We start from the raw sequence: 25,360 nt of genomic DNA on the forward strand, positions 1-25,360 counted from the left end.
GTCACGCCGAGAGCGCTGAGGCTGCTGATCAGAACAGAACCGGGATCTCCGGCTCTAGAGGTAATATGGGGTCGGAGGACGACATGACTGTAATGCGCTGTTGTAAAGACATGGTGGACTGTGGCGCATGCATGGGGGGTGTGGTAGTGAGAGCTGGCACCGACCCAGAGCGAATGCTGGCCGCGGCCGGGTGCCACTAAGCCTACATGGGCACTAGCGCCGCTTTGTCATCAACGTCATAGCCATCTTGACCAAGACCACCAACACTCAGCCATCAGTTCCATTGCCGCCCAGGGCACGGCATAGCCGAGTCTCACGGGCGGGGCTTGGGCGGGCCTCGGGCGACATCAGACGACAGATCATCTCAACCTCTCGATGCACTCCATGAACTTGCGAAAGGTGGTGGTGCATCGAGCGTAGAACGACGTTATGACAAAAAGACACTGCTAGCTATACATACTCAACGTACCCACAAAAGTCTACACGAAGTACCTCTACCTATCTCCTCAAACGAGCCTGATTCACGACTCCTCGAATTTCGCATCAGGCCAACTACGATGCGCTTTTCCATCGTCGGTCACCCTCTCCGCGATAGACACTCTGGGACTACCCCAAAGGTCTGATGCATCTGAAAACAGTTCTAGCATCTCAGACAAGAGACGCTTCGCTGTTTCTTCCATAAGAGGACGACGCAGCATCATCCAGTCAGTAAGGATAGCCATGCAGTCGTCCAGATCTTCCAGACTGCCTTTACTAAAGACAATGTATCTTGTCGAGACAAATCCGTCTCGAGCGGTTTCTTGAAGTCTGAAAGCTCGGTGAAACCCGGAAAACATTGTCATAGCTCCCCAAGTGCCGCAGGCATCTACTACGGGGCCTCGGTGAAGAACCAAGAGGCATCGGCATTTTTTCCATAGCTGATCCAAACACAGCTTCATGGCCTCTTCGGCTGTCGCTATGTTGACAGGCTCGATCATCTTACCGCCGTTCCTCCACCAGACGTTTCCGGAGCGATTCTCCCAATTGCTGATGGACTCCCCTTCCGCCAGCTCAAACGCATAGCCCGGACCAGAATCGATGACAACGGCCGATTGGGATTCATCGGACTTGCTTGCTATGCGATGTGCTGCGGGATATTCGATATAAGCGGCATCGATGCTCGCATGCTCGTTTGTTGCGATCGCAAAGGACGTGCATAGTCCGATGCCGCTTGTCCAAAGATAGGGAGGAAGAGGTTCTGTCCATGCTGGCTTGACATCCCCGAACAACTTTCCATTCTTCTTGCCTAGTAGCTTTCCCGCGAGGTCCCATCTAGTATTCGGATCGACATTATCTAGCAGTTGATCGCATCTTCGGAGGAACTCTCTCCACGGCTGCGTTGCAGCTGGCATGGCTGTTGCCAAGATGTATCTGGCGTTCAAGACATTGGTGTAGTCTGAAGACGCCCAGACTTGTTCGTAAGCAGACTGGGCTGCTTCGAGGTCTGTCATTGTGTATATGTGTGTGTGTCTACGAGTGTATGATGAAAACGTCGGGATGCGGATGCGATTGCGAAAGTGTGTAGCTTTTGGCGCTGGTCAACCCGTCGGTGGTTGACAAAGAGCAAGACAACGGTCCTCGCATGGTAAACATTTACCCAGTGTGCAACTTCCGTAGGTTACGCGTGTACACATTTCACGTTGATTCCTTCTACGTGTACTTCAATACTCTTTCCTTATAATCCTGCGATTCTCAACTAATCTTTTCAGCAAGGCTATCTCCTGGACTTAAGCTTACAGACGTCGCTAACTATACCAATCAAAAAGAACCCTAAGAAGTTTAGGATGAATGGATTGTTAATAGTGCTGGTTCAATTTGTGGATGTTGCGGAAGGAGAACCATGGTTCTAGAGGTACATAGCCACTGCACTTAAAACCCTTCGTTCTACTGCACAGTCGCAAACATACTCGCACACGCATACACACCACCACGCACAAGCATACCCGCACACGCACTTACAGTTCGCGCACCCTACACGATGTCATCCTCCCAGCAGCAGTCCGTCCCAAGGATTAGACGGGTTCGAGAGCTGCAAGCGTACGAGGACTGGGTCGAGGCAGGGGGATTAGAAAGATTTGCAGCAGAGCATAATGTCAAACCAGACTTCGCTGACCGTCTTTGCGACGTCAAGCCGGACGTAGCCATCGCGTTTTACCTCAAGCTCGCGACTATACCTGGCCTAGAAACTACAATGGCACCCCCGAGCAACGAAGTGTATGCCCCCGCCTCATATGGGCTACAAATCATACAAGACATGGAGAACGGATGGAGCAGCGAAGATGAGACGGATGATAAGAAGGCCAAGGAACAGAAAGGCGGAGAGAGCAAGGACGTAAGTCGCAAGACTTAGTCCTTGCATCTTGTGGTAGGGCTGACAAATGACAAGATCAAGGACGAAACCGATGAGGACTTCTTGTTCCTCGCAGTTTTGAGCAGCCTGAGGAAACGAGGCGCGTCCAGTTCAGCACTGAGTAGCCTGGCAAAGCGCTACAAGGAGGCATGAACACGCCAACGCTCTTGGTATGGAGCTTGTGTCAACCCTCGTGAGAATTTTCTCTGCCAAGTCAGCGATGGATAGTCCGGGAGTCATCTCATCAGAGTGCCCAGCTGATTCAGTGTAAGCATTCGAGCATGGGAAGCATGTGGCGGATCGATGGGGAAGGTCGTGTCGTCCAATCAGCGAAGCTGCAGCCATCTGAACTGCAAAAAACGCGACAAATGGTTGTACATGCGATAAAAATGCGCGCATTTGTGTCGCCAATATACCTTTTTCAAACGTGTAGAAGATCTGTTGTGCAATTAAGCTTCCGCGCTGAATCAGTCATATGCAGCCCATGAGCTACTCATGTGCCCACACCGCGTATCGCCGACAGAGTCCCATAAAGTGGGTACAAGATAGCCCTCCTATTGACCAGCTCAGGCTGAAATGAGCAGTGCGCTGAGTGAGGTCTGCTGCGCGATCGACGTGTGTACGCGGAGGACACAAGGGCGGCATGCGCAAGACTGGACCTCGGCTCTGGGCGGACATCGGAAACACGACATGCCGCCCACCCAACAACACCTCGGACCTTCTCGCAAGCGCATTCACGCCTGGAAGTCGGGCTATGCATTGATCGCCCGCCCTTGCATCAGTATGGTCACAACGAGGCGCCGGCACCAGAGACGACTACCTAGGTACCTACGAACTCCATCGAGACGCGCTCCAACATGCATCGTCCGTCTACTCATCATCGGCCACTATCGGTGGCTACGACCCTCAAAGCTGCCACTGTGTCAAGCCAGGTCCCCATCATGCGCACCTCGCCCTTCGCAATCAAACAAGAGTAGACGTTGCGCTCTTCTGCTAGTCTCATCTCAACGAGGAAGATGATGGGCCATCGGCTCAGACTGTGGCCTCGCACCTGCATTCGCAAGATGCATGCCATCCTCAGCTGCGCCGTTGGTACCTAGGTAGGATGAGTCTCCGGGTAAGATCATCAAGTCGGTCTCTTAACAACTCTGCAAGGAAATGTAGGTCAGCCACGAAGCCTTTCATTAGTCAACTCTGTACAAGTGCGCATGGGCAAATGAGGGTCAGATTAACACAAGCATCATGTGTCCTCACCGCCATGGAGCCCTGCCCGCAGGTGTGCCATTGTGATTATTACGACGTCTTCTTTGATGTACAACTCCCAACCGTCAGATCACTCCAACCACAAATATACTCTAGTCTTGCACAGAAACCCCGCCCAGCAACGCCCTTACGCCAACATATCCGGCTCCTCTTCCAGACCCCCCATGATTTCGCATCTCGATAGGTCGCACGTTGCCGAATCTGCTCTCGTCGCGTCACTCATAGGGCTGTAGGGTCTGCACGAAGTCTCGCTCTGGCTCGTTCTGCTCTTGCGCGGTCAATTGCGGCGAGCTCAAACTGAATGCTTTTCAACCACTCGATGATCGCTCTGTGAAGGTCAGCTAGGCAGGTTGCGAACACGCGGCGGATATACTCACTCGAGCTTAATGGTTTTGATCACGTGGTCGCCATCACTCATATCGTCGATACTACCGTCACGTTCTCTGCCTGGGTCGGTACCTTCTTGGACCTCTTCGACGTAGCTGCCCCCGCCTTCTCTGCCCTCCATCCGCCGCGACTCTCGTGGTGAGCTCTTTGAATCGACGCTCCAGATGCCGCAAACACTGGTTCCAGCGCCTTTCCATCGCTTGCGGAGCATGGAAGAGATGGAGGAACCGGTCGTTCACGAACCGACGAACTCCTGCGCAACTAACAATCTCATCGCGAACGGTCGCTTGGGTTTGGGCCTTGTCGACTTCGATTTCTGAGTCTCGGAAGTGCTGCATTTTGGTGGGCGAGGGGACTGCGACGCGTCGCGCGGGAGTGGTGAGAGTGGTGGTAAGTCGGAGTAGTGCGATATGTTGGCCAGTACGAGTTGGCAAAAGATCGCTACGACACACACTTCCCCGCGCTCACCGTCCCTTCCACCTTCACTACTACCTGTGAGATTGGGGCGGCGGAAATCAGCGCCTCATTGACAGCGGCCTGAATCGCTCCGTGTCGCTGGTTAGGAACGAAAAGTTTAAAATTAGTCTCGCCATCCAAGATCGAATACCAGAAGCTTCCCTGGCACCTGCGATCGGGTCAGCCCAGACAAACGTGTCTCCATCACGCTGTATGTCGACTTGGAGGTCTGTATCAACTCTGAAGCAGTTGCGGCATTAGCCGTACAACTGTTCGGAGATGTCCCGCGGTCTGTGACGTTCACGCAAGCCTGCAGGTAGATGGAATATCGGAAAGTTCATGTCTCCCATCCCACGACGCCCGTATCTCACCTCCTTCGTCATTCAAATGCCCACGTGCATCACGATTGAGCTCCACCAAATTTCTCAGCGGAATACTATCTCAGCGCGAATTTAATCACACCCGCTTCGAACCCCAGGAAGTGAGACCTATTGGAGCCAACACGATCAGCCGCCGGCGTTTAGCGCTTGGTGCGTACTCATGGTGAAAGTGATTGCGGAAGCGACCACCAACCGAGGTCTTTCACACCCGGAAATCTGTTCCTTTTTTCCAAGCGCTGCTATCCTAATTTCACGGAAAGCCATTTCCCCTGTCACCGATATACAGCTCAGAAGACATCGCGAGACGTTAGCATGGAATGCACCGAATCCGCGAGGCGCTTCATCATTACCCTGCAGATCAAGATACATCTCCTCACCCCCAAGTGCCATCCGAGAACTCCCCGAAAGATGAGATGTCGGTGGTACAAGAAGACGCGCCACCCCAAGCGCCGTCTGAAGAAGCTCGGCACTCTTATTGAGGGAGACGAGGAGGATAGCACTGGCTGTGAGAGTATTTTCATCAAGAGGAAAGGCCATGACCACGAGGAAGATGGTATTGATACCTCGTAAGTATGTACACCGCTGCCTCTACTCTATTTCCTTAGCCTTCGCAGGCCGTTAACTACTTAGGTCGACACGATCGTATACGTTATGGCCACCTTGACACCGCAATGGTTGTCCATTATTGACGAGAACGCTACAACAGCTAGACAATACTGCGATAAGTTGAGCACTCGGCGCACATATTGGACTCTAATCTACTGTCTCGGTGTCTGCGTTTTGTCGGCAGCAAGAAAGCCCACGCAAGATACCAGCTTCGGACTGTAGAGCATGCGTCGTTACATTTCCACAATGAGAGCTCATGATTTCTTCTGGACTCTTTATATGGAATCTCCAGCGGATATAGTGTCCTGAATTCCAGCATACAATTGAGGCTGCGCCGTTGGTGCGAAGTCGTTCGAGATGTTTACCCCCATCATTCCTTGCAATACCCCCAATTCAGATGAACGGGCTTTTGACTTGCGATGGAGAGTGAGGGCGTAGGCAAGATGGGTATGTTTACGCGATCTTTCTTCGAGTTCTCTAGATTCTGACGGTCTAAGAAAATCTGCGTGACAATGGCGCGGACCTTCGGTTGTCTGAAGGCTGCATATGAACCCGTATGGACCACGACAGATCTATGGGGTAGTGCAAGCCGTGGAAAGAACTCAGATTATTACTAAGAACTCTTGAAAGAACTTACTGCGAGACGTCGTTGACTGTGTCGTAATCAAGGTTGTCATGTCGCTGGTACGACGTATTCGGGCAGTCTTTGGGTCCTCGGTACGTTGGCACTTCGGCCTGACCTGCTGCTTCTTGCTTTGGTTCTCGTATTCGCGTATAGCTTCCTGATGTGGGGAAAAGAGCCTTGTTGGTAACGGTAGCTAACGTCGGAGTCGCTGTTTCAAAGTTTCAAGGTCTATGACAAGCGTAGAGGGAGGACTGAGATCAAGTCTGATAGATCATGTAAGCGAGTAAACAACATAAACGTGCCGCGGGCGTAATCACTCTTGGCCAAGACTGACTCTGGCAACCTTGATTCCCTGGGCTTTGATCACTCCGAGACCTCTAGACTTGACAAAGTCAATTCCTTCTACCTGAGCAGCTTCTTATTCTTGGGTTCGCACTGTTTCGTACTCCTCCAACCCAAGAGCATCATGCTCCCACGCCTTGAGCTTGCATATCTCTTCGTCCTCTTCATTGGTATCGAGTATGGTTTGAGGGTGGAGAACGAAGCGTGGTCTTCGCGATTGTCCAATTTCATCATCTCTGTCTCGAGTCTTTCTTGGTCCCATGATAACCTGGAGCGGAACACGCAAACGGCAAACGTAAGTTTGGTAGTCCACCTGGGAACCGACACGGTCTGGAATGGTGAACAGCAACGCCTTCTTGATGATAGCTCTCAGTATTGTTTTCGCCACGTCAAATCGATCGACACTGGGGCCTTCGGTGTTGAGGCAGGCAGCGTTGGAGATGTGCGTCTGTGGGAGGATGGAAGACACGCAAGAACATTAGCCTTGATCCACCTCAGAGCTGTGACTGCCAAGCGTTGTGATCTATCGTCTGCGCCGTCTAAATCGAGTCTATGAGGGGGATTAGCCGGGTCAATAACGCAGTGAGTCGGCAGCTGTACTTACCCGCAATTCACCATATCGCTATCACCCTTTTCGTACACAGCTTTTACTATGATACCCGTTGCAACGCGGTCCTTGAAGTCCGTTTCGTCGCCTGTGGAAACGATGGTCTCGGCTTCGTCACATATATCAGCGCCGTAGCTGGAGGCTTCCTCTTCGTGCTTCCATTCGACCTCGTAGTGATAAAACGCTGGCTCGTTCCAGGAGTCGGTATCGCTACAGATTGAAGCCTCGTCACTCAACTCAACTTGGGCAGAGAGGTCAGCCTTATCCACGGATCCGATTCGACTGAGAGAATCGATCTCTTCGACCTCGACAATAGCTATGAGGCCCATTACCCACGTCTGTAGGTCTTTGGAATAGTCGTATTGCACCGCATCCTTTTGAACGGGGTGTCTGAGGTTCAACGCAAATTCTTGCGCTGGGGGCTGCGCGTTGCACCGTGGCGGGCTCGTTCTCTGGATTTATCACGGTGGCCTCGCTTCCGGAACTCATCGCGGCGGTCTCGTCGTTCGTTGTTCACAGGATTACGGGCTTGCAGGCGTTAATGTGCAGTAGAATGAGGATGGGCAAACAACTTGTTGCGAGAAGTGGGAGACTTGTTGTACGCCAAGACGCGCTTCCTCGGTCACCTCTGGTTCCACGTTCACGCTTACCACGGTGGAGCTGCAAACGCCAAGGGCGGACCCTAGCGACCTGTTTCTCGTGGCCACCGCGGGGCAGAGAATGAGAGCAGGTCGCCCTCTGCTAGCATGTCGGATAACGGAAGTCTCGGTGGTACATGAGAGATATTTGGATCGATAGGAAGTGTTGCGAAGCCTACGGCCTAAGAGGTAGATGAAGACAATCTGTCGGAAGGTTCTGGATCGAATGGTCAGTTCTATGAGTCGACGGCATTTTAAGTCTGGACGCGTGGTGCATGGCTTGATCAGCGATAAATGCTGTCCGGACCAGCGTCGCAAGTACGACTACTCGGAAGAAGCCTGGAGCGTACATCATCCGATACCCAAGTATGGAGGTCGTGAAGGGCTACTAAACGCATGACGTGTACTGCGCGGCGTTATCACAAAGACTTCTTGCTGGTATGTCGTCTTTGTTCTATAGCTAGTCCTGGTCTTCAGTACTTGCGCATCGTTGACCGAGAGCTTCCCGACGCTCGTCTAGGAATCCAGTTCGTCCCATGATCAGTCGTTTGTACCGGCCCTGCTCTTCCAGTCATTCACTTTGCATTCCTCACCGACCTCACGCGTCTCACCACTGTTCTCATCAGTCTCGTCGGTGTGGCGCTCGTCACTGGTCTCGGTAACCATACCAAGCACAGGCACTCGACGATCGACCTTCTTCATCTACACCCTCTGCACACACATGTCGCCAGGCGCTTTGGCGTGCACCCCTGCTAGAAGCGGAATCAGGCTTCATGGTGCGAGAGTGAGTTGACTAGGCTGTGTGTTGAAGCACCGATCTTTGCGCGTGTTACGCTTTCCAAACGTCTCTGTGGAGTCGTTGCGGGGCGAAGACGATGGTCGCAGCAATCAAGGAAAAGGTAGTGTGAACAGACGACGCGTCAGGAAGGACGACGAGCCCCAGATCGCTCCCACCTTCACCTTCATCGCTGCTGTTAAGCGCCGGGTGGCAGACCATGAAGGCCCACTATTTTGTAATCAATTCCAGATATGTACATGGTTAACAATGTCCAAATGGGGCAGCCCCAGTAAGCCGTGTTCAGAAGTTCGAAGCTCTTTCGATAGAGTGGTGAGCAGACAAGGTTGAATACGCGTAGCGAGTGAACGTTATCCGCACCGGGACAATTCACGAGTGGCTTGCTGCGGCTTCGATAATCTGATCCGCCCGATCTCTCTCTTCCACGTCGCAGATCGCTGTTTCGCTACGGCAACAGTTGGTATTGCTGTCGGCTCTCGCGATATGACTGGTATTGGTTTTCTTAGGGGGCTCGACGACCTGCAAGACCTCTTCCTCGACGACAACGCCTAGCTCATGTACCGAAGCCTTGAATCCGTCAACTTTCATCCTCCATGCTTCCATGTTGCTTTTGGTCTTTCCATGTGCCGTGTGTGAAGCGTGAGTGGAACGCAGAGTCCTTAGCCTTCATTTCCAGCGTCGTGGTGCCGACCAACTGGCAAGGTGTCCGCACTGCAAGCGATGAGTAGTACTAGTCGCAAAGACACGCTCTACCTCACCAGCTCCACTTCCCTTGCCGCAGCCTGGCTGCTCATCAAGGAACAAGGGGCTTTTCGCTTATGCTTGACCAAATTGTACTGCGATTCCATCGTTTTGTTGTGTATGCTCCACGTTGTACGGGTGGTATCGCACGATACACCATAGCGTTATCATGTTCGTCGGCGCATGAAGGTTGAAGTCGGTGAAGAAGTTTGCATGATCAGGGCAGGGTAACTGAATGTGGCGAGGACGCGGAGATGGACGGGGAAGGCGCTCAGGTCTGAATGTTCGAGGTGAAGGCGGATGCTGTGAAGAGTGTTAGCTAGACTCTGGACGATTGCAACGGACGCGAAACTCAAACTTGATGCGCGAGAAACGCCCCCCCTGCGTTGCTGCCCGCCGAACGTCCAATCTTGGCAGCGGAAGCCTTGCGACTTAGGTCGCCCACACACCCGCGGGTACCGCAAGCTTGAAAGGTACGCAGTTGTTGCCAGCCCGTAAACGCATCCTGCCCTCATGTTCTTGAAAGTGCGCCCTGCCGGGGGAGGTCCCGCTATCACCTCGCGGTTCCTGATACCCAGTATATGCCGGAGAAAGTATGGTGAACAAGGACGGACGTTGGAGGCGAAATAGACACCCATGTGTTGGAGGACACGCGCAGAATATCATCGACTTCGGACGCGTGGTCGGTGGGCAAGGCGCGGGTCGGGCCTTCAATAGGAAGAATAGAGAGTAAGCCAGCTCTTCTTCCCTATGCCAGCCAAGTTCCTCATCCATAAACGAAGAGCAAGTTGGTTATTTGCATGACCCGTTGGCAGACACTCCCCGGGTATATGTACGTCGTGTTCTGCGGACTGGTCGGTATGGATCGCCATATCGGTGGTCTGCGCGTGTGCATTCGTCACGGGGTCGTTTTTCGCGAAGGAGGAGGTAAGCAGTATCTGCGCAAGTGTCAGCGATCTGTCGTGGCCAAAAGTACGACATGCCGTATACCAACCATTGCTGCGCTTTTGTGCACTCTGTCGCCGATCTCATCGTTTGTGTCTTTGCCAGCTTCGAGCGTTGTGGGAAGCTTGACGGTGGCCAAGTCAGTGCCGGCGCTGCGGTCGCTCCCAGGAAGTCAGGCTCGATCGATGCTGGCGTGAGGTGACGCCGTTGATAGCGTAGCTGTCGATGACCAGGGTGAGGGCGTCGATCTCCTGGTGCCAGCTAGGCTGCTGTTCGCTCGCATCGGCGTCGTGGTTGATTGGCGAAGTCGTCACGGAAACGAGAAGTTCGTGGTGGAGGCCCATCGAATGTATGCGCTGCAGGGGAAGTCACCTCAAGTCGCGGTGGACAAAGTTGTTGCCGCGCCGGTAGGCTAGAGCACTGAAGAGGCCGCCGGTGGAAGACACCACGTGTGACGTGGACCTGTGCTCGATCGCGAGGTTGCAGGAGATGTGAGAAAGTCGACAGCGGCTCCGAGATTAGGCGCGGGGAAGGTCGCTGTTGTTGTCGTACATCTCCGTTGTGGCAATGACGCGCTTCCTGGACGTGCTAGGATACGATGGCCACATGTGCGGCGTGGCGAAGGGGAAATGATGTCCCGAAAACGAGTCTTGAACGGCGTGAGGATATATAGCTCGGTGCTGATGCCGTTGGTGCATAAAGTGTGGTACGTGTTGTAAGTGCCGACGCAAACACTACCTTGTCCAAGATGACGTGTTTCGATTTCGAGACACCATTCCACGTGCGTGTGAACATTGGAGTCAGCAACGAGAATTGAGGTGACGTTGCGGCCGTGGGCGCGACGGGCGCATGATTCGCGCAGAATTCGGAGACATGAGATGTAGGTAGGATGTCGCACGTCGTGACATCTCGATGGTTTGAAGGTTCTGGGGCGCCGCTTGATCGTTTTAGGGCGTAGCGTCGCAGCTCCACCCCCCGGGGCCCGGTCCGCTCGAGTAGAACCCCACACCTTCACCACAGCACATTCAACCATCAACACTCTTGCCATCTCGCGCGCATCCACCTCTGCAAGATGCTCACACCTTAGGCATTTCGCTAAATTGTCATCCCCTTTGTTCACCAGTTTCGCGACGCAAACGTCGAGGCTGTGCAGCATGGACTGTTCGGGTCTTTCGCCATGGGATTCTCCAGATACGATTTGCCTTTCTATGATGGCTTTATGTACCTGTCCTGGGATGTCAATCATTTGCTAGACCTTTGAAGCTCGTCTTGCTCATCTTCACTTGCCAACGCGCTCGCACACGGTCATGTACGCGACATGTCGCGTGCTGTACCGTGCGATTGCCAATTACACAATCATACACATGATTGTCCCAGACAATCGCGTTATTATGCTGAATGATCGGTCTCCAGCGATTTATCACCGTGACTTTCTCGCTGGAATACTGCCCACCAACACCCGCTTTCCCCGGCAGATCGCAGACGTGAACGAAGATCTCCTACAAGTCAAACAGCGGCCACGGCGGATTGCCCCAACTCAGGCAACATTCAACCAACCACGCGCAGCCCGTGCCGCCATGCAAAAGACCTATCCGAGGCCGAACTGAGCGAGTACGGAACGGCCATGATGCGAGCGGCACGCGAGAGTTGCTGCCACTCGATCAATCTTTTAGTCGAGATCGCGGATCGCGCCAACACTCCTACCAGCGACAATTATACGCATACCGATTCTGTCAACGGTGAGGCGAGGCCAACAGCACCTGCGCCCAGTATTTGTCACCCTGGCTGTAGGAACGAATGTCGCATTGACAACCCCGAGCCTCAACATTGCGTCAGCCGTGAAGATCTTCCGACAACGTCGCACATCAGACCCTATTCATTGACTGATGGTACAGAATCATGGACGCCCAGCCCGACACTGGTATCACTGAAATGTAGGGCCGAGTCGGTGGTGCGTAGGATAGGGGAGGATACCACTCGTCTTGAGAAGAATGTTGCCCACGTCACTCGCCGTCTCGAGCGATACGCGAAGAGTCCATCGGACAGCGGTGATTGTATTAGGGATGACTTGGACAAGGAAGAAGTGAGTCAGGTAGTGCATCGTGTAGAGAGAACAAATGGCTCGTGAGCTTTTGACTGCCGGGGGGTGAAAGTTGATAGATGTCTATACTTTTGGTAGGCCGAAATGAAACACAGAGTTACACATATCGAAGCAAAGGTGGGCGAGACGTTATAGGCACCTGACCAGCCGGTTGGACGCAGCGACTGCGAAGCTGGTCGCGTCAGAAACCAATATACAGATGGTTAAGGGGATATCTCTGCGACGAGAAGCGAAGAACGATATAATTAATCTGCATGTACGGGTTCGCGCGTTTGTTGTCGTGAAGCTTGATCGAATAAAGAACAAATCTCGTATTTCAGACTGATGAGGACTTTGACGATGCCCGAATTTATTACAGGGTCGGCAGCGATGTCTGGTGGATTAATGAACTCTGAACTCGAGCGCTGCAGATGTGTGGGGTAGGCAGCGCTAGCGGGATCTAGTTTCGCGGGCGCCACAAGCGCGCGGGCAGGATAAGCTAGTCAGGACCGAGCTTCTGGCAGCCATGGCGCCTCGCCCTTTTGCACTGGTTGGTCTGCCGATGCATTCTGATCCCTCTTTTGACATCTATCTCTTCCCTTCTTATCCATTGCCTGGCCAATGTCGCTCATCTTACATATCAGCACGTTGCCCCAGTCACGACCGCCTCGCTGCAATTACCTTACACGCGACAGTCTTCCTGTCGACGGCCCATTATGGCACCAATGACGTCACCTTCAACACCACCTCACTTTCGACGCTGGCCGTGACGGTGCTTAGCTTCGACAATTTCTCGGCCCACAACGCGCACCGTTAAGTCAACGTGCTAGCGATATACCGATTCGGACCCGGCATGCACGTACGTCTTATCACGAAGCGAAGAGCGATGACGCGACCCGCGACCCGCGCAGACGCCCGCCAACAAGCCCAGCACAATCACAACCACAGCCACGCGCCCGTCGTGTCGAGACGGGACTTTACTAGCGGTCCGCTGTTTCCGCGCGCCGACGACGATGGCGCCGTTGGTTTAGTCACCCATACGGCTGCAAACTCTGCATCGACGGAGAAGACGACGCACACTCCTTGGTACGACCGCGGGAGCGAGTCGATGAGCATGATGCGTCACCTGAGCAAAGAAGGATTTGCAAAATGGTTATTCTTCAGCACTAATGGAACGCGACGTGCTGAGTCAGGTGTCACGGCAGGCTGCTGGCAAATCGTCGAACCTGCGCACCACGGAGGGCGCACGCCCGTAGTGAAGGTGCTCTCGCGACGTGACGTTGGAGCTAACAAACAAAACTCAACAATGCAGGAGTGGTTCTGACGTGGAGTTGACTGAAGCTATTGCTTTCGGACCCTCGCCTCCCACCCGCCGAGATAGACATCACCACGGTGTGCTGATTATTCGACCATAAACGGTCGTTACTATGTGCAGGAAGCGTGAAGCGGGAGGCGGGAACTCGTAAGGTAAATGCATCAGCGCCTCTATGAGTAAGATGTGTTGAAGCGCGAAATCGTAAAATACCACGCGAAGTTCAAGCCCCATAGCGAGGGCAATATACTTTACATTGACGATGCGCTGAAAGAAAGGAACGTGAAGGCTTGAGGTGATGACCCAAGCTAGGAAATGAATGACATCGCGCGCCAACTTATACATTACATGATAACAATGTATATGCCCTGAATAAGAAGTGACTTTGATTCACCATGAACACCATCCTCGTGAATATGCCAGAGACCACCGAAACACCGAACCCATGTCGTGCTGAATACACTCACCAAGTCTTCAAAGTGCCATAATCCTCAGCAACCGCTCATGTTGGCACTATCATCTCTCCTTGATCGAAAAGAACGATCCCGAGGGCTGTGATAAAGACGCGCGACAACAGACTTAACAAAACAGTTGCCGATGGACTTGAGAAAGGTGATGACAGAAAAGACATCCTTCGGCCGACAGTTGGCTCCCTCGCGCGTCTGCTCTGCGCCTTCGAACATGTCCATGACGAAGTCGTTGCTGGCCTCTTGGCGTGTCGGAAGCCGAGGCCAAGTAGGCTGAGGACCGACTACATCATGTGTCGGCTGGATCTTTTCGGGGAAGTCCGAGGCGATAGTGTTGGATGAAGCAACGACCGTCTTGCAAGGGTACAAGTCCGAGAAAGTCGACGCCTCAACTATGGGCCTCTCCACGTACCTCAGACTGGGTGCAGAGGTGAAGGGGCTTACCGAAGCATCGCCGTAGACATGGGCGAAGGATTGGCCTTGATCGTGCTTCACTGGATCTTCATCGATCCGTGTGGAGGGTACTATCGGGAAGACCCAATCCATATCTAACCCAGGGACAACCGGGTCTGAGAAAGACACCTCGTCAAAAGGTAAACCAGCTAGGGGCTCATCATCTGCCTCATACCCAACGTCGTCGGAGCGGTCAGAGGGACTTGGTGGAAGCGCAACGGTGGCCGCAGCTATGCCAGTCAGAAGATGTTCCCGGCGGTACATTTGTTCAAGCTCACCTTCTTCGTGGCGTTTCTGGCTAAGCTTGCATGGGTTGATACTCAACTGGGCAAGCTCGAAGTCATCCTCCTGAGGGTGGGCCAATCCCTCGTGCGCGTATGACCTCTCGCCAAAAGAGTCCCAACGGTACATGTCGTCTCCATCAGCGCGGAAATGCGACCCAGCTGATTGGCTGAGCTTCTCCACCCAATGCTTGGGCAGCTCACCATATGGCGGTCCACAGGAAGCGCTAGCTGAACGCTTTGGTTCCGAGCTGGGGCGGTCGGTGATGTTGTCCCCCCACGGGCGATTAGCGACCGGTGGAATGAGCCTCGGACTGGTGTCTCGGTGGCTAGTATCAACGGGTTCCGACGATCCGAAGGGGCCCATTGGGCGGACGGTGTGGCCAGCCTCGATGATGCCCCCAAAGCCAGGCTCCCAGTATTCGGTTCCGTTGCGGAGGAGCAACTGAAGCCCACCAGAAACGGCCGTGAGGTTTTCGAGGGGCTGCGTCTCCTCGGTCCGGAAACCCCACCTCAAGCTCGATCCGCCATTATGCGACAGACGCCATGGAGCTACCTGCCCGCCAGGACGCACCTTGTAAAAGCCCCTTAGCTCTTGGTCGATTCCGGTCACCGCCGCGTCCAGCTCATCGAGGTATCGATTGATCTTCTCCTGTTTCTCGCTTGGATCGTTGTGAAATGAGCGCGCGGAAGAGTGGAGGCGCCGGGGACATGCGATGACTACGTGGTCTGGGAGTTCTATCGGCCTGCGATCGAGAATTCGTGCGGGTGGGGCCGTCGATACCGAACCTGAAGCGCTATTGGATGGGATGAAAGTGCCAAAGGTTGTGGAAGACGTACCATTGTCGGTACGAAGGACGAGCCTCTCCACAGGGTCTTGCGCCAGTTGCTGACCACGTTCCAAAAAATCCTCGCGGGGCAAAGTGTGTTGAGTGGTAGAAGGGTATTCGTAAGACGAGCGCTTGAGTTCGTTGGCTCGGTACATGTTCGGTGCCTAGTCGAAGGGTATGAAAACAGTGGCTGGTTGGATGATGATTAAAGATGGACGAGACGTTTGGACAATGGTAAAGAAGGTATCTGCGTATGGAGTGATATTTGTTCATTACCTGAGTCCGAAGATAAGCTCGTCGTGAAGATGCCAGGGGCTTGCGAGACATCATAAGCCCACGCCGTTTCAGAGGCCATGATATTGGAACAATACAATCGACTCTCCAAACATATCTAGGCAAGGAGTGCCGTCTCTTCGAGATGACCATTGCGCGAGCGCCCGATACCACGCGGACAGCGTCCGGCACCGGCGTTTGCAACTGCGGATGTGCCGACGGAAAAGATATTGGACGTCAATACTGACGTTCCGCACGGCCAGGTAAGCAAAGGGTAACGGTCTAGTATGACGATGCTTGCGTGTGATTCCTCGACGTCCAGGAGTTGTCAAATCCATTGTGTTTCTCCGCCGCAATATTACTGGGTATAGCCTCGTTGCCCTTTCCAATGGACTGGTTGGTCTGTGTGACGGGTTCCCGCTACCATAATCAGCTGCGCAGTCACTTTGTCTTTGACTAACAACGCGTTCAGCCATGTCGTGCCGAAGATTCGCCTCGGGTTTGCCGTCTGCGGGTGACATGCAGCTACCATGCATAGCCACGTGAACGTTGACGGTGATAGACGTGGACGCCGTGGGCGCTGGCGCTGATACATTGTGGGGATTGACTGTGATGGAAGCAGCGTTGCCGTCTCTTCCGGATCAGACTTGCGCCACCTTCACCTGCATCAGGATGTAGGTGTCACTACTATTCTAACGAGGGCGCTGGGCTTGAAGTCGTCGTTTGTTCAATATGCAAGGCGCCGGTTCCTGGGGTGGTGGCTGTGTGTTTGGTATTCCAGGGACGGAGATGGGAGTGCGGCAGTCGGGGCAAGGGCTGGGTGGCTGGAAGCAGAGATCACGGCGAGTGTAAATCGCTCAAACCTTGGGCAGGCACATGGGTTCTCGGGAAGGCAGCCAGTCGGCGGCAGTTCTAGGGTCGACTGAACCCATGCAAGAGTCTGTGCGGCTTACGGGAAACGTTACACAGCGTTCTGAGCCGCGGGCGTGAAGTGATATGTCGCGTGCTCGCAGAAACAGCGGTGGGGCTGGTACGTGACGCGGTAAACAGCAGCAACGGTGGGGACTGGGACTCAGAGACCAGGCGGCTGGAAAATGCGTGATGGGTCCGAATGGCATATGTTCCAAGTGATGGGTCGTGCAAAGTGAGCCAAATGGCCACGTTCGTGCGCAGTACTTGCGAGTGAACATGGTAAAGCGACAATGCCGCTCGCGCAATGGGAACGTGATGAAAATGTCGGAATGGTATGGCGAGTTAGCGTTCTGGTAAAGCTTCTTTTGGTCTGCCGGGACTGCAGCTAAAGTGCCAATGTGACAAGCATGCAGCCTGGCGACTACGTCGTGAACTGTGTCTTGTGTCTAGATGTTTCGAAGCCAAAGACGGGAGCGGACTGAGACGTGTGGAGTAAGCTTGCGGATTACGCGGTGTTCATTAGTGTGTTGGCAGTACAGAGAAAATACCCATGATCATTCTGCCCGAGTGCATTATTGGGGAGTGAAGGTAGAGGGCGAAGTGTATTGGAGAGGCGACGTTTGACGCAGACGGAAAGCGCGTCTGAGCCGTGACCAAAGTGAGGAAGCGACGGGACTCTCCCGCATCTCGCACCCACCGACGCTCGTCCCAACCGTAAAATCGACCCACTGAGAAAGTTGTCTCCACCACGGGATGTGGCATGGACAGTAGTACAAGGTCCGCTGATAATCGGCATAGGTACGCCCATCAACGCCGCCAGGTCACCGCTACATGAGAAGCATCATGTCAACGAGTGGGTATCATGCAAGCTGTTTCGTGGATCTTGATCCTTCGTCTTCTTCCAATCGAGCCATTCAGCGCTATCTCAGACATGTTTCTGAGACTGAGGGCGTGGCCTATAGCGAACCGAGACATGACGACAGCGACGGCAGCCCCTGGTGTTACCTCTCCAAACGTGATGTATAGCCAGTCCGGCTGCATGTGCAGAGTAATTTGGGGCTGAGGCGTCGGTATCAGACCAGAGACATGCGACGAGTCGCGCGGATATTGGGGTGATGGTGGAAAATGTGGTCGCAGCACAGGACGTGCTCGTCAACTCTGAGATATTGCGCCCCAGTAGGTTTCAAAACGATGGGCGATTGTAGTGGGTGTCCGATACATGCTACAAGAAGGGCGCCCTGACGAGACGCAAGAGATAGAGCCTCCCCTACCTCAAGGCGTTTGTTACAGTTGTGCTCGTCCCCGGTCTTTCAGTCCACTCCTCAACCATCTGTACTGTACTCTCTCGGGTCCCATCAGATTGCAAAATATTCAGAACGCCTTCCTTCGTTAGCATGCCTTCAACGAAGCGACCCGCTCCACGATCTGCGTCGCCGCAGACCCCTCCCCCCAAGCGCATGAGGACCTCCGACAGTGTCCAAAAAGCAACGCGTTCGAGCATATCTGCGGTTGAACCAGGCGTCATTGATGTCATGAACCGCGCGCTGGACTACACCAACGCCGCAACGAAGTACTGGAAGATTGCCGCCAAGGAAGCCAATGCCGAGATCGATCACTGGAAGAAGGAGTGCGAGCGATGGAGCGACAGGGCTAGCAGAAGCGATGCTGCTGTGGTGGACGAGAAGCGTGAGAGGATCGCGGCGCAAAACGCACAGCAAGACGCGGAGCGTCGCTGCGCCCAGTTGTTGGCAAAGCTGGCCACACACAGGGACGCCCTCCTGCAGATTGGCGGCCTGTCCAAGAGAACGACCGATGGTAAGTCCTGACTCTACGAAGTGCGTATAAGACCCATGCTAATCTCGTACGTCGACCTTTCAAGGCCCGAGCACCCTTTCCGTCTTGGAGGAGAAAAAGAGATGGGAATCAGAGCACTCTGAAGACGAGGGTAACCACGACGGATCAGAGGTCTCTGGAGACGAGGGCTACCATGGCATCTTTGCAGATGAGAGCGACCTTGATGACTTGGAATGGGCGGGGATTACAAGAGAAATGCGCTCACTGGGACAGACGGTCGGGTGCTAGTGAGGCGCGGGTGGTGATGGAGTTCCAGGCAGTGTATGTAACAAGTGACATGAGTTTTCCCGATCTTTACTCTGTGGTGCTTTCTTCGTCCGTCCTGTTGCTAGTGAATGTGAGAGTGTTGGGGTAGATAGGTGCGTCGTGAGGGAAACCAGCATCGAGGTCGCTACGTGAACAGCGGAGAACCCGGGACGCCAGCGGGGGTCGCATCAACTCGGGTGCGCATGGCGCAAGCGACGCTGGTAATGATGGGGGCTCGTGGAACGGGTACGACACAAGCTTCGCTGGGTTCCGCCTGTCGCACGCTTGGCACAGTCCCGCGTGCCCGTTGCGCTGCTCGGTGGGGGTGCGCGGCATCTCGCGTCCGTCTTTCGTGGCGGTCGTCTGGGCGAGGCATTCTCTTTGCCGGCCTCCGCATCGTACTCTGGAGCGTCGTAGCTAGAGAGAAAGCGAGGTGCCGGCATTCAATACATAGCTATGCACTGCGCCGTCAGTCAGCTTTGCGTTCTTCGCAGTACCGCCACCGCTGTGCGCGTACCTGTATCGGCTATCGCATGATGGTCAGGTCATGTGACATCACTGCAGACGCTGAGATGCCTGTGAGAGCTCAGCGACTCTTTGGTGTGAGACTGTCAACGGCGACCTGGTTATTCGATAAATCTCGACCGGCAATGAACCGCGGGCAATCCATGGTCCGGCGTTGTGGACATGGAGGGAAGGCCAACGCGTCTTCATACTCGACATGGCAGGCGCGACTCGGATGCCGCCGATTGGCCGGTCCCGCCGCCCCACGATACCCCACATCACGCCAACACCGACACCCATCCCACCGTCGCCCACGCCATGGCAACGTCCACCACCCTGTGCTTGCCCAACGCCTCACTGATCGCATATCCACCACGTAGCTTTTCCTGCACTCCAGTGCTGTAGAATCCCTGTACCGACTGCAAGCTGAACCTCCAGCGTCGTCCTGGTACTTAGATGCATGAGTGTCCCCGCCGGTTGGCGTCGGGCTCAATACTGCTATCTCGAGCGAAGTCTGCAGCATTTCCGCTTGGGCTGTCACGCTGTCATTGAAAGAAGCTTCGTTTGCGCCTGTCTAGGCTGCAGGCCTCATCGCCCATGCAATCTGCTAACACACATGGCGTAGAGGTTCACCAATGCTCTCTGGCTGCGGCTGCCCAGACTTCCGAGATCAAGCTGCGCGTTCACAGTTGGCGTTCGGCTCCTCGAGTAAGCAAGTATATGAACGCAATTGAGTCGTGAAAGGTAGCCCTAGACGTAATAGTGCGAGTCGAGTGTTCCCAAATCTGGTAGCGACCTCCAGGTACTTTTCAGTTTTTCCGGTATTCTCCGGGACTTTTCGCGGACAGCCAATTCTCATAGTGAGAACGCTTCTTCCAATACGAGAACGCATCTGTTAGTTTAAGTCACTAATCTTGAACATTGCGCTATAGGATGTATGGTCAGAGATGTACGCGTCTTCTCTGTGATGAAGAGCACCCGGGACGTATTTTGCTGCTTTCCCGAAAGAGAGCAAACGCACGTGTACTGGATGACGTATCCGCAAGCATATGATCGGTAGTGTCATATATGACACCACCTTTCGACAATAGACAGTCCTGAGGAAAGGCCCAATGGTACGGTGGAAGACGGTGTTTGCACGGGCACATGTCTTTCAGCGACACGTGTTATGAATATTCCGCCTTACCTCCCACAGAATTTGCGAACGCGGCGCGAGCCCATCTTTCCATCAATTCCATCGTTCGCGCAAGGCCCCGCTGCCACCAGTTGTTACCGCTGGTGAGGCAATCTTGTCAGGAGATTCTCAAAGCGGGGTGGAGTCTTTTGATCTGCCATAGTAATTGATGAAGTCAAAGGAATTGGAAGTAGGTGCCGTGACTGTGTGGCAGTAGATTTGTTTGGCTTCATTTGGCATTGTTTGTCTCTCGGACTGGACCCATCAGCACCCCGCCCAGACTTGTCGCTACGTGACCGCATCCTTCACTCTTATAAGAGGTAGGAATGCAGACACGTAACGTTCTATCACGGCCAAAAGAACCCTCGATAACTTCATATCGCGAGTTGCCACTCCGTTCTTTGACGCATGATCATTGAGTGCGGCACCTCTTATTGCCTGATACCGACCTAGGCTACTCTGGATCAGCTATTCTGTGACCATTTCGTCCAAGTTTCATCTCTCATCTGGACTGTTAGATCTCGACATACTAGCGAGTGAGTTTTCTCTGCGTTTCTGTCCACTTCAAAGACGTCTTACGGAGCTAAACTGAAGCGGCAGGTCTTTCATCGTATCCAGTCGGTTCGAAACAGCTTGCCGAGCATACTCTATCACATCAATTGCGATGCCAAGGTCGTCCCCACTCCCACCGCCCCGACCGTTCTACCAGGAGAAGGTGCTACCAGATCCCATCTGGGCTGGTACCACACATAACATCCAGGACAGTACTTTAGCCGCCATGGAGCCTCATGACGGAATGGTGGCAGTAGTACGAGCGGAAACAGGAACTGAGGCTGGGACGTACGCAAAGGTTCTTGCAAACCGGCTTGCTACCATGGCCGCGTCGAACGGAAGGTTGACCACCTGCCTCTCGGTCACTGGATCCGAAGCTCATGGAAGGGATCTATTTGTTCGCCTTACAAAGCTCCAGTACACGCCAGATCACCTCACCATAGTGATCGGGAACGACGTTCACACGGTAGCGCCCTACCAAGCGTTTTTGAACGGCATCCTTACCTCTCATGTAAGCACACGCTAGGAAGAGAGCAGACGTAGCTAACATTACAAGCATACGGAAGACATAACCCACCATTTTTTTACACGCTTAATTTCGATGAAGCAGGCGGTGTTCATCTTCACAGTCGACGCAGATGTCAAACTGTCAAATTATTTCTTGTCTCGTTGCACAACGTTCATCACCTTGCGCCTGGCGGACAGCCCCGCTCTGCCAACACCACCTTCAACCGCACCGGAAGCTTCAACCGCGCCTGCAGTCCTAGAGGTGGTGTCTACCTTGCCTTGGGCAGGATGAGGCGTCCACCGCTACCAGAACTACACACGCTCTGAGCTCTCCATGCGGCGCGTCAAAGACCATCTATTCTCGTATCCAGGATCGATCTTGGGCGTTCGGAGCCGCCTTCCAGTCTACTTTGTTTGCTCGCGCAGGGCGACGACGGCTGCAGAAAGCTTCTATAACTATAGACGATTGCCATCACTGTCTCCATTCTCAATGGACGCAGACTATGGAGATAAGGATGCAGTCGTACTCGACCATCGTTTGTGCAGTTCTCATGGCCTTCTTGCTTTGTTTGTTCGTCGTTCTTTGCGTGTGGGTGCTGTGCATGTGGCATAGGTAGTTCGATAAACCGATTTGCATACTAATGACAATCCTGCTACACACCCAGCACTCACGAAGTTTGGGAAAGAAACTCTGGCTTTGTATTGCAATGCGACTGGAAGCCCTACATATACACATGCTGTTCACTGAGCAGCTACGCGAGCCATAATGCGCCGCTAGTACCGACACTTGAAGCAGGTTTGGTATTGGCGGAGCCCTGACTGTCCCTGGCGAACGATAGCACTGCAGCCACTACGTGCATCTAGTTCGATTGGCACTTGCGGTTGCGGGAGACATTGACATAATTTTCCCTCACGCCTCGTTTCGTGAAAGTGGCAACGTACTTATGGCAGCCTGTCTTTCAAAGCAGCTGCCGCAGACACCGTTGCGTGCAAGACCCCAATAGTAGCGCTGAACGCCTCCTTCGCTGGAACCAATTCACCATGCCCATTCACATTCTTGCACCTCCACGGGTCGTCTCCTGTGGGGCTATTCTCTTGGTTGCGAGGCTGCCTCCCGCTCGGGTACGCTGGCGTTCAGGAAGCTTTTCACCCGTGAATAGCACAGCTGGGCGCCGCAGTGGAGATGGCCATTGCTATATGCGTCGCATAAAGGCGCGCAGAGATATGGCTGCAGTGCCTTCGTCTCTGCTGGTGCTGCGCATTCCAGCGAGGCCGACGTCCACAGGTGCATCGGAGTCAGGATTAGCGATGTGTGTTCTCAGGCCTGCGCGGTCTGACCCCCTCACCTGGGCTTGGGCGCGCATACCTGAGAACGCTAAGGCGTTAGCGTGAACGGCTCACTCGATCGGGCGCAACCGCCCAGCACTCCGCGACTCCTCTCCTCGACCAAACTGACACGCGCAACAACATTTCCGGCCGGATATGAGCTATGGCTCGTCGCGACATCCGGTGACTGGGTCACCACTGCTTCCACCATCCAACTCACCACAAGCCTCCAAGTACCTAGGTACTCTCAACTTGGGGGCAGACGCCGCTCCACTAGCTCTCGAACATGGACTGACGGCCGCTACTCGATTTCGACTCGACGTCACGTTTACCATCGAGCCCCGTTGACTTCCACAACGCTAAGCGACCGGCTGTCATACGACTGAGTGCTCACACACGACTCGACCCCGACCCGGAAGAGCGAGAGGAACTCCCATCAGCCCCGCCGGCGACCACGGTACTGCGGTGACACACCAGACAGCACTCCAGCGAACAACATCAAAGCTATTGCAATTATACCGTATACCAAAGTACCATCTCAAAGATCCAGCCCAACCCAGGACCAGACCGCAGTCTAAGTCAAAGGCGCACTCTATTCTTTCCGAGAGGAACTTCGGATGCGGCCGTGCCCCAAGCATACAACAAAGACTACGATGCCCTACTGGTCCTACAGATCTTGAGCGGATCGGTATGAGGCCATTGTCATGAGATGAGCGGGTTGTCAGACTGGAAAGTTGCATCGATGCGTGCGTCTTGGAGCCTTTGCGATCCACTTGACCGGGTTAATTGCACCGAGTACATCTGTCGAGGCTACACGAGCGCGCCATGGAGGCCACCTAGACATGCTGCCAGTGAAATGCCTGGTATTGCAACCAGGAAAAGAAGCTCAAGAATGCGCTTCGCAAGAGCGACATCACGGACAGTGAACTCGGAACTTCTCAACTCCATGACATACCTGCATGCCTGGACAGTCCCTGTGGAACGGCGAGTATAGCCAATCAAATGACTATTTACTCCCCGAGATCATAGGCTTCTTCGCCTCCAAGATGTACATACGCTGCCTTGTCAAGTTTCGAGTCACTCACAGTTGCGATATCCTTGTCTCTGTTGACAACGTTTCCAGTAACCACCGAGATGAGCGCGACTTCATCACTGCTCCCTGTCTGCATCAAACTTCGTGCGACTTGAGCTATTTTAACAGATGACAGAAAGCGTTCCTAATTTTGTCCCGCATTTCGTCTCCTCCGATATGCGCTGCCATGTTCTCGATGAAGCCAAAGTTCCGTAGTCCCGTACATGTTGGGGTCTAGCCGGGAGACGAAAGGTTGGAAGAACAGATGTAGATGAGACGGAGGCGATGAACAGGCTAGTCTGGAGTCAGTTTTGTATTATCGAAGCGTTTCTGGAAACCTGACCTACATCCATTCGAGACGGCCTTCCCCATACCCCTCCTTATTCTTATCGTAGTCGAAGCCGTAGACATGATGTGTTCGCGTGCGCATCGCTTACTGAGCATGGTAGTACAACTCATGATGTTGATGCTCGTAGGCTGCACGTTGATCACTGCTGCTGTTGACCCAAGTCTCGTGGCCAAATTGGAATGCGCAATGACTGTCGCTTGGACCTTGGTGGTTGCTGTTTACTGAATAGTTGACCGCAGCCTGATCATTGCCCGTGGCACGATTGTTCTCTTCGCTTTGGCGAGCGCGATGGTATCGGTGGCCTCCATCCATGACATCCTTGATCCGGGCAATAGTCTCACCAGGTCTGTAGTCTCTGGTCACTCGATTGATGTGATCGTTCAGATGCCTGTTGATGTCATCGCTCAGCTTCTCATCCTCTCCATCTTCTTCCGTGTCCGCGCTCAAGGCGACATGATCCAGCGGAACAGTATCCAGCCATTCGCGCAAGCGGTCGAAGTTCCTCGTCTCTTCATCGAAGTTGATAGGCTGGTAGCGCTGAATCGTGTCCTGGTAGTGGGAGGAACGATCGCGCTCCTCGTAGCGATTACGCTGGGGGGTGATACAGACCGAGAGCTGACCGCTGCTTTTGTAGTCCCTTTTTTGGTCACTCTCGATCTTGTAGAGGCCTGAACTAGCGCGAGCACGCTGGTAGCGCCGTTCACCACTCAAGCCGTATGTCATGTTCTTGTAGACTTCACCATGATCGTACCCACCAGTCGCCTTGTTGATTGCCTCCATCAACAGCCGCTCTGAACTCATATCCATAATCACCCCAACGTCACGCTCGGGTTCTTTGGCTGCAGTTCCGCTCGTTGCAAGGAAGGCCGGACCCCGATTGGATAAGCTGATCTGCCGACAAGCTGTCGACTTGATGCCCTTCATCAGGTCTTTTAGCCTGTTGCGGACGGACCCTTGGTGTCCGGGATTGCTGGTCCCAGAGTCTTGCTTCAT

At 53.8% G+C, this 25,360-nt stretch overlaps 7 protein-coding genes across 7 annotated transcripts; 2 read left to right on the forward strand and 5 right to left on the reverse strand.

Annotated features, from left to right (window-relative positions):
• Positions 1 to 521: 521 nt before the first annotated feature.
• On the reverse strand, positions 522 to 1,490 carry J4E85_011084 (uncharacterized protein; the record flags this gene model as incomplete). The annotated part of the gene is made up of 1 exon (XM_051475287.1): positions 522 to 1,490. One exon carries the CDS (start codon positions 1,488 to 1,490, stop codon positions 522 to 524), a length of 969 nt encoding a protein of 322 aa, XP_051320861.1.
• Positions 1,491 to 2,017: 527 nt separating this feature from the next.
• On the forward strand, positions 2,018 to 2,542 carry J4E85_011085 (uncharacterized protein; the record flags this gene model as incomplete). The annotated part of the gene is made up of 2 exons (XM_051475288.1): positions 2,018 to 2,371; positions 2,426 to 2,542. 2 exons carry the CDS (start codon positions 2,018 to 2,020, stop codon positions 2,540 to 2,542), a joined length of 471 nt encoding a protein of 156 aa, XP_051320862.1.
• A 1,325-nt stretch (positions 2,543 to 3,867) lies between these two features.
• On the reverse strand, positions 3,868 to 4,250 carry J4E85_011086 (uncharacterized protein; the record flags this gene model as incomplete). The annotated part of the gene is made up of 2 exons (XM_051475289.1): positions 3,868 to 3,949; positions 4,030 to 4,250. The coding sequence occupies 2 exons, from the start codon at positions 4,248 to 4,250 to the stop codon at positions 3,868 to 3,870; spliced, it is 303 nt and encodes a 100-aa protein (XP_051320863.1).
• A 2,274-nt stretch (positions 4,251 to 6,524) lies between these two features.
• Positions 6,525 to 7,544, reverse strand: J4E85_011087 (uncharacterized protein; the record flags this gene model as incomplete). The annotated part of the gene is given in 3 exon segments (XM_051475290.1): positions 6,525 to 6,896; positions 7,064 to 7,477; positions 7,491 to 7,544. The coding sequence occupies 3 exon segments, from the start codon at positions 7,542 to 7,544 to the stop codon at positions 6,525 to 6,527; spliced, it is 840 nt and encodes a 279-aa protein (XP_051320864.1).
• Positions 7,545 to 14,058: 6,514 nt separating this feature from the next.
• J4E85_011088 (uncharacterized protein) lies at positions 14,059 to 15,753 on the reverse strand (the record flags this gene model as incomplete). Its single annotated transcript, XM_051475291.1, has 1 exon — positions 14,059 to 15,753. The coding sequence occupies one exon, from the start codon at positions 15,751 to 15,753 to the stop codon at positions 14,059 to 14,061; it is 1,695 nt and encodes a 564-aa protein (XP_051320865.1).
• A 2,424-nt stretch (positions 15,754 to 18,177) lies between these two features.
• On the forward strand, positions 18,178 to 18,865 carry J4E85_011089 (uncharacterized protein; the record flags this gene model as incomplete). The annotated part of the gene is made up of 2 exons (XM_051475292.1): positions 18,178 to 18,598; positions 18,663 to 18,865. The coding sequence occupies 2 exons, from the start codon at positions 18,178 to 18,180 to the stop codon at positions 18,863 to 18,865; spliced, it is 624 nt and encodes a 207-aa protein (XP_051320866.1).
• Positions 18,866 to 23,956: 5,091 nt separating this feature from the next.
• On the reverse strand, positions 23,957 to 25,360 carry J4E85_011090 (uncharacterized protein; the record flags this gene model as incomplete). The annotated part of the gene is made up of 2 exons (XM_051475293.1): positions 23,957 to 24,098; positions 24,456 to 25,360. The coding sequence occupies 2 exons, from the start codon at positions 25,358 to 25,360 to the stop codon at positions 23,957 to 23,959; spliced, it is 1,047 nt and encodes a 348-aa protein (XP_051320867.1).

Source organism: Alternaria conjuncta (genome assembly GCF_024043145.1).
Source record: "Alternaria conjuncta strain BMP 0040 chromosome Unknown scaffold_30, whole genome shotgun sequence".
Classification (NCBI taxonomy): Eukaryota; Fungi; Ascomycota; class Dothideomycetes; order Pleosporales; family Pleosporaceae; genus Alternaria; species Alternaria conjuncta.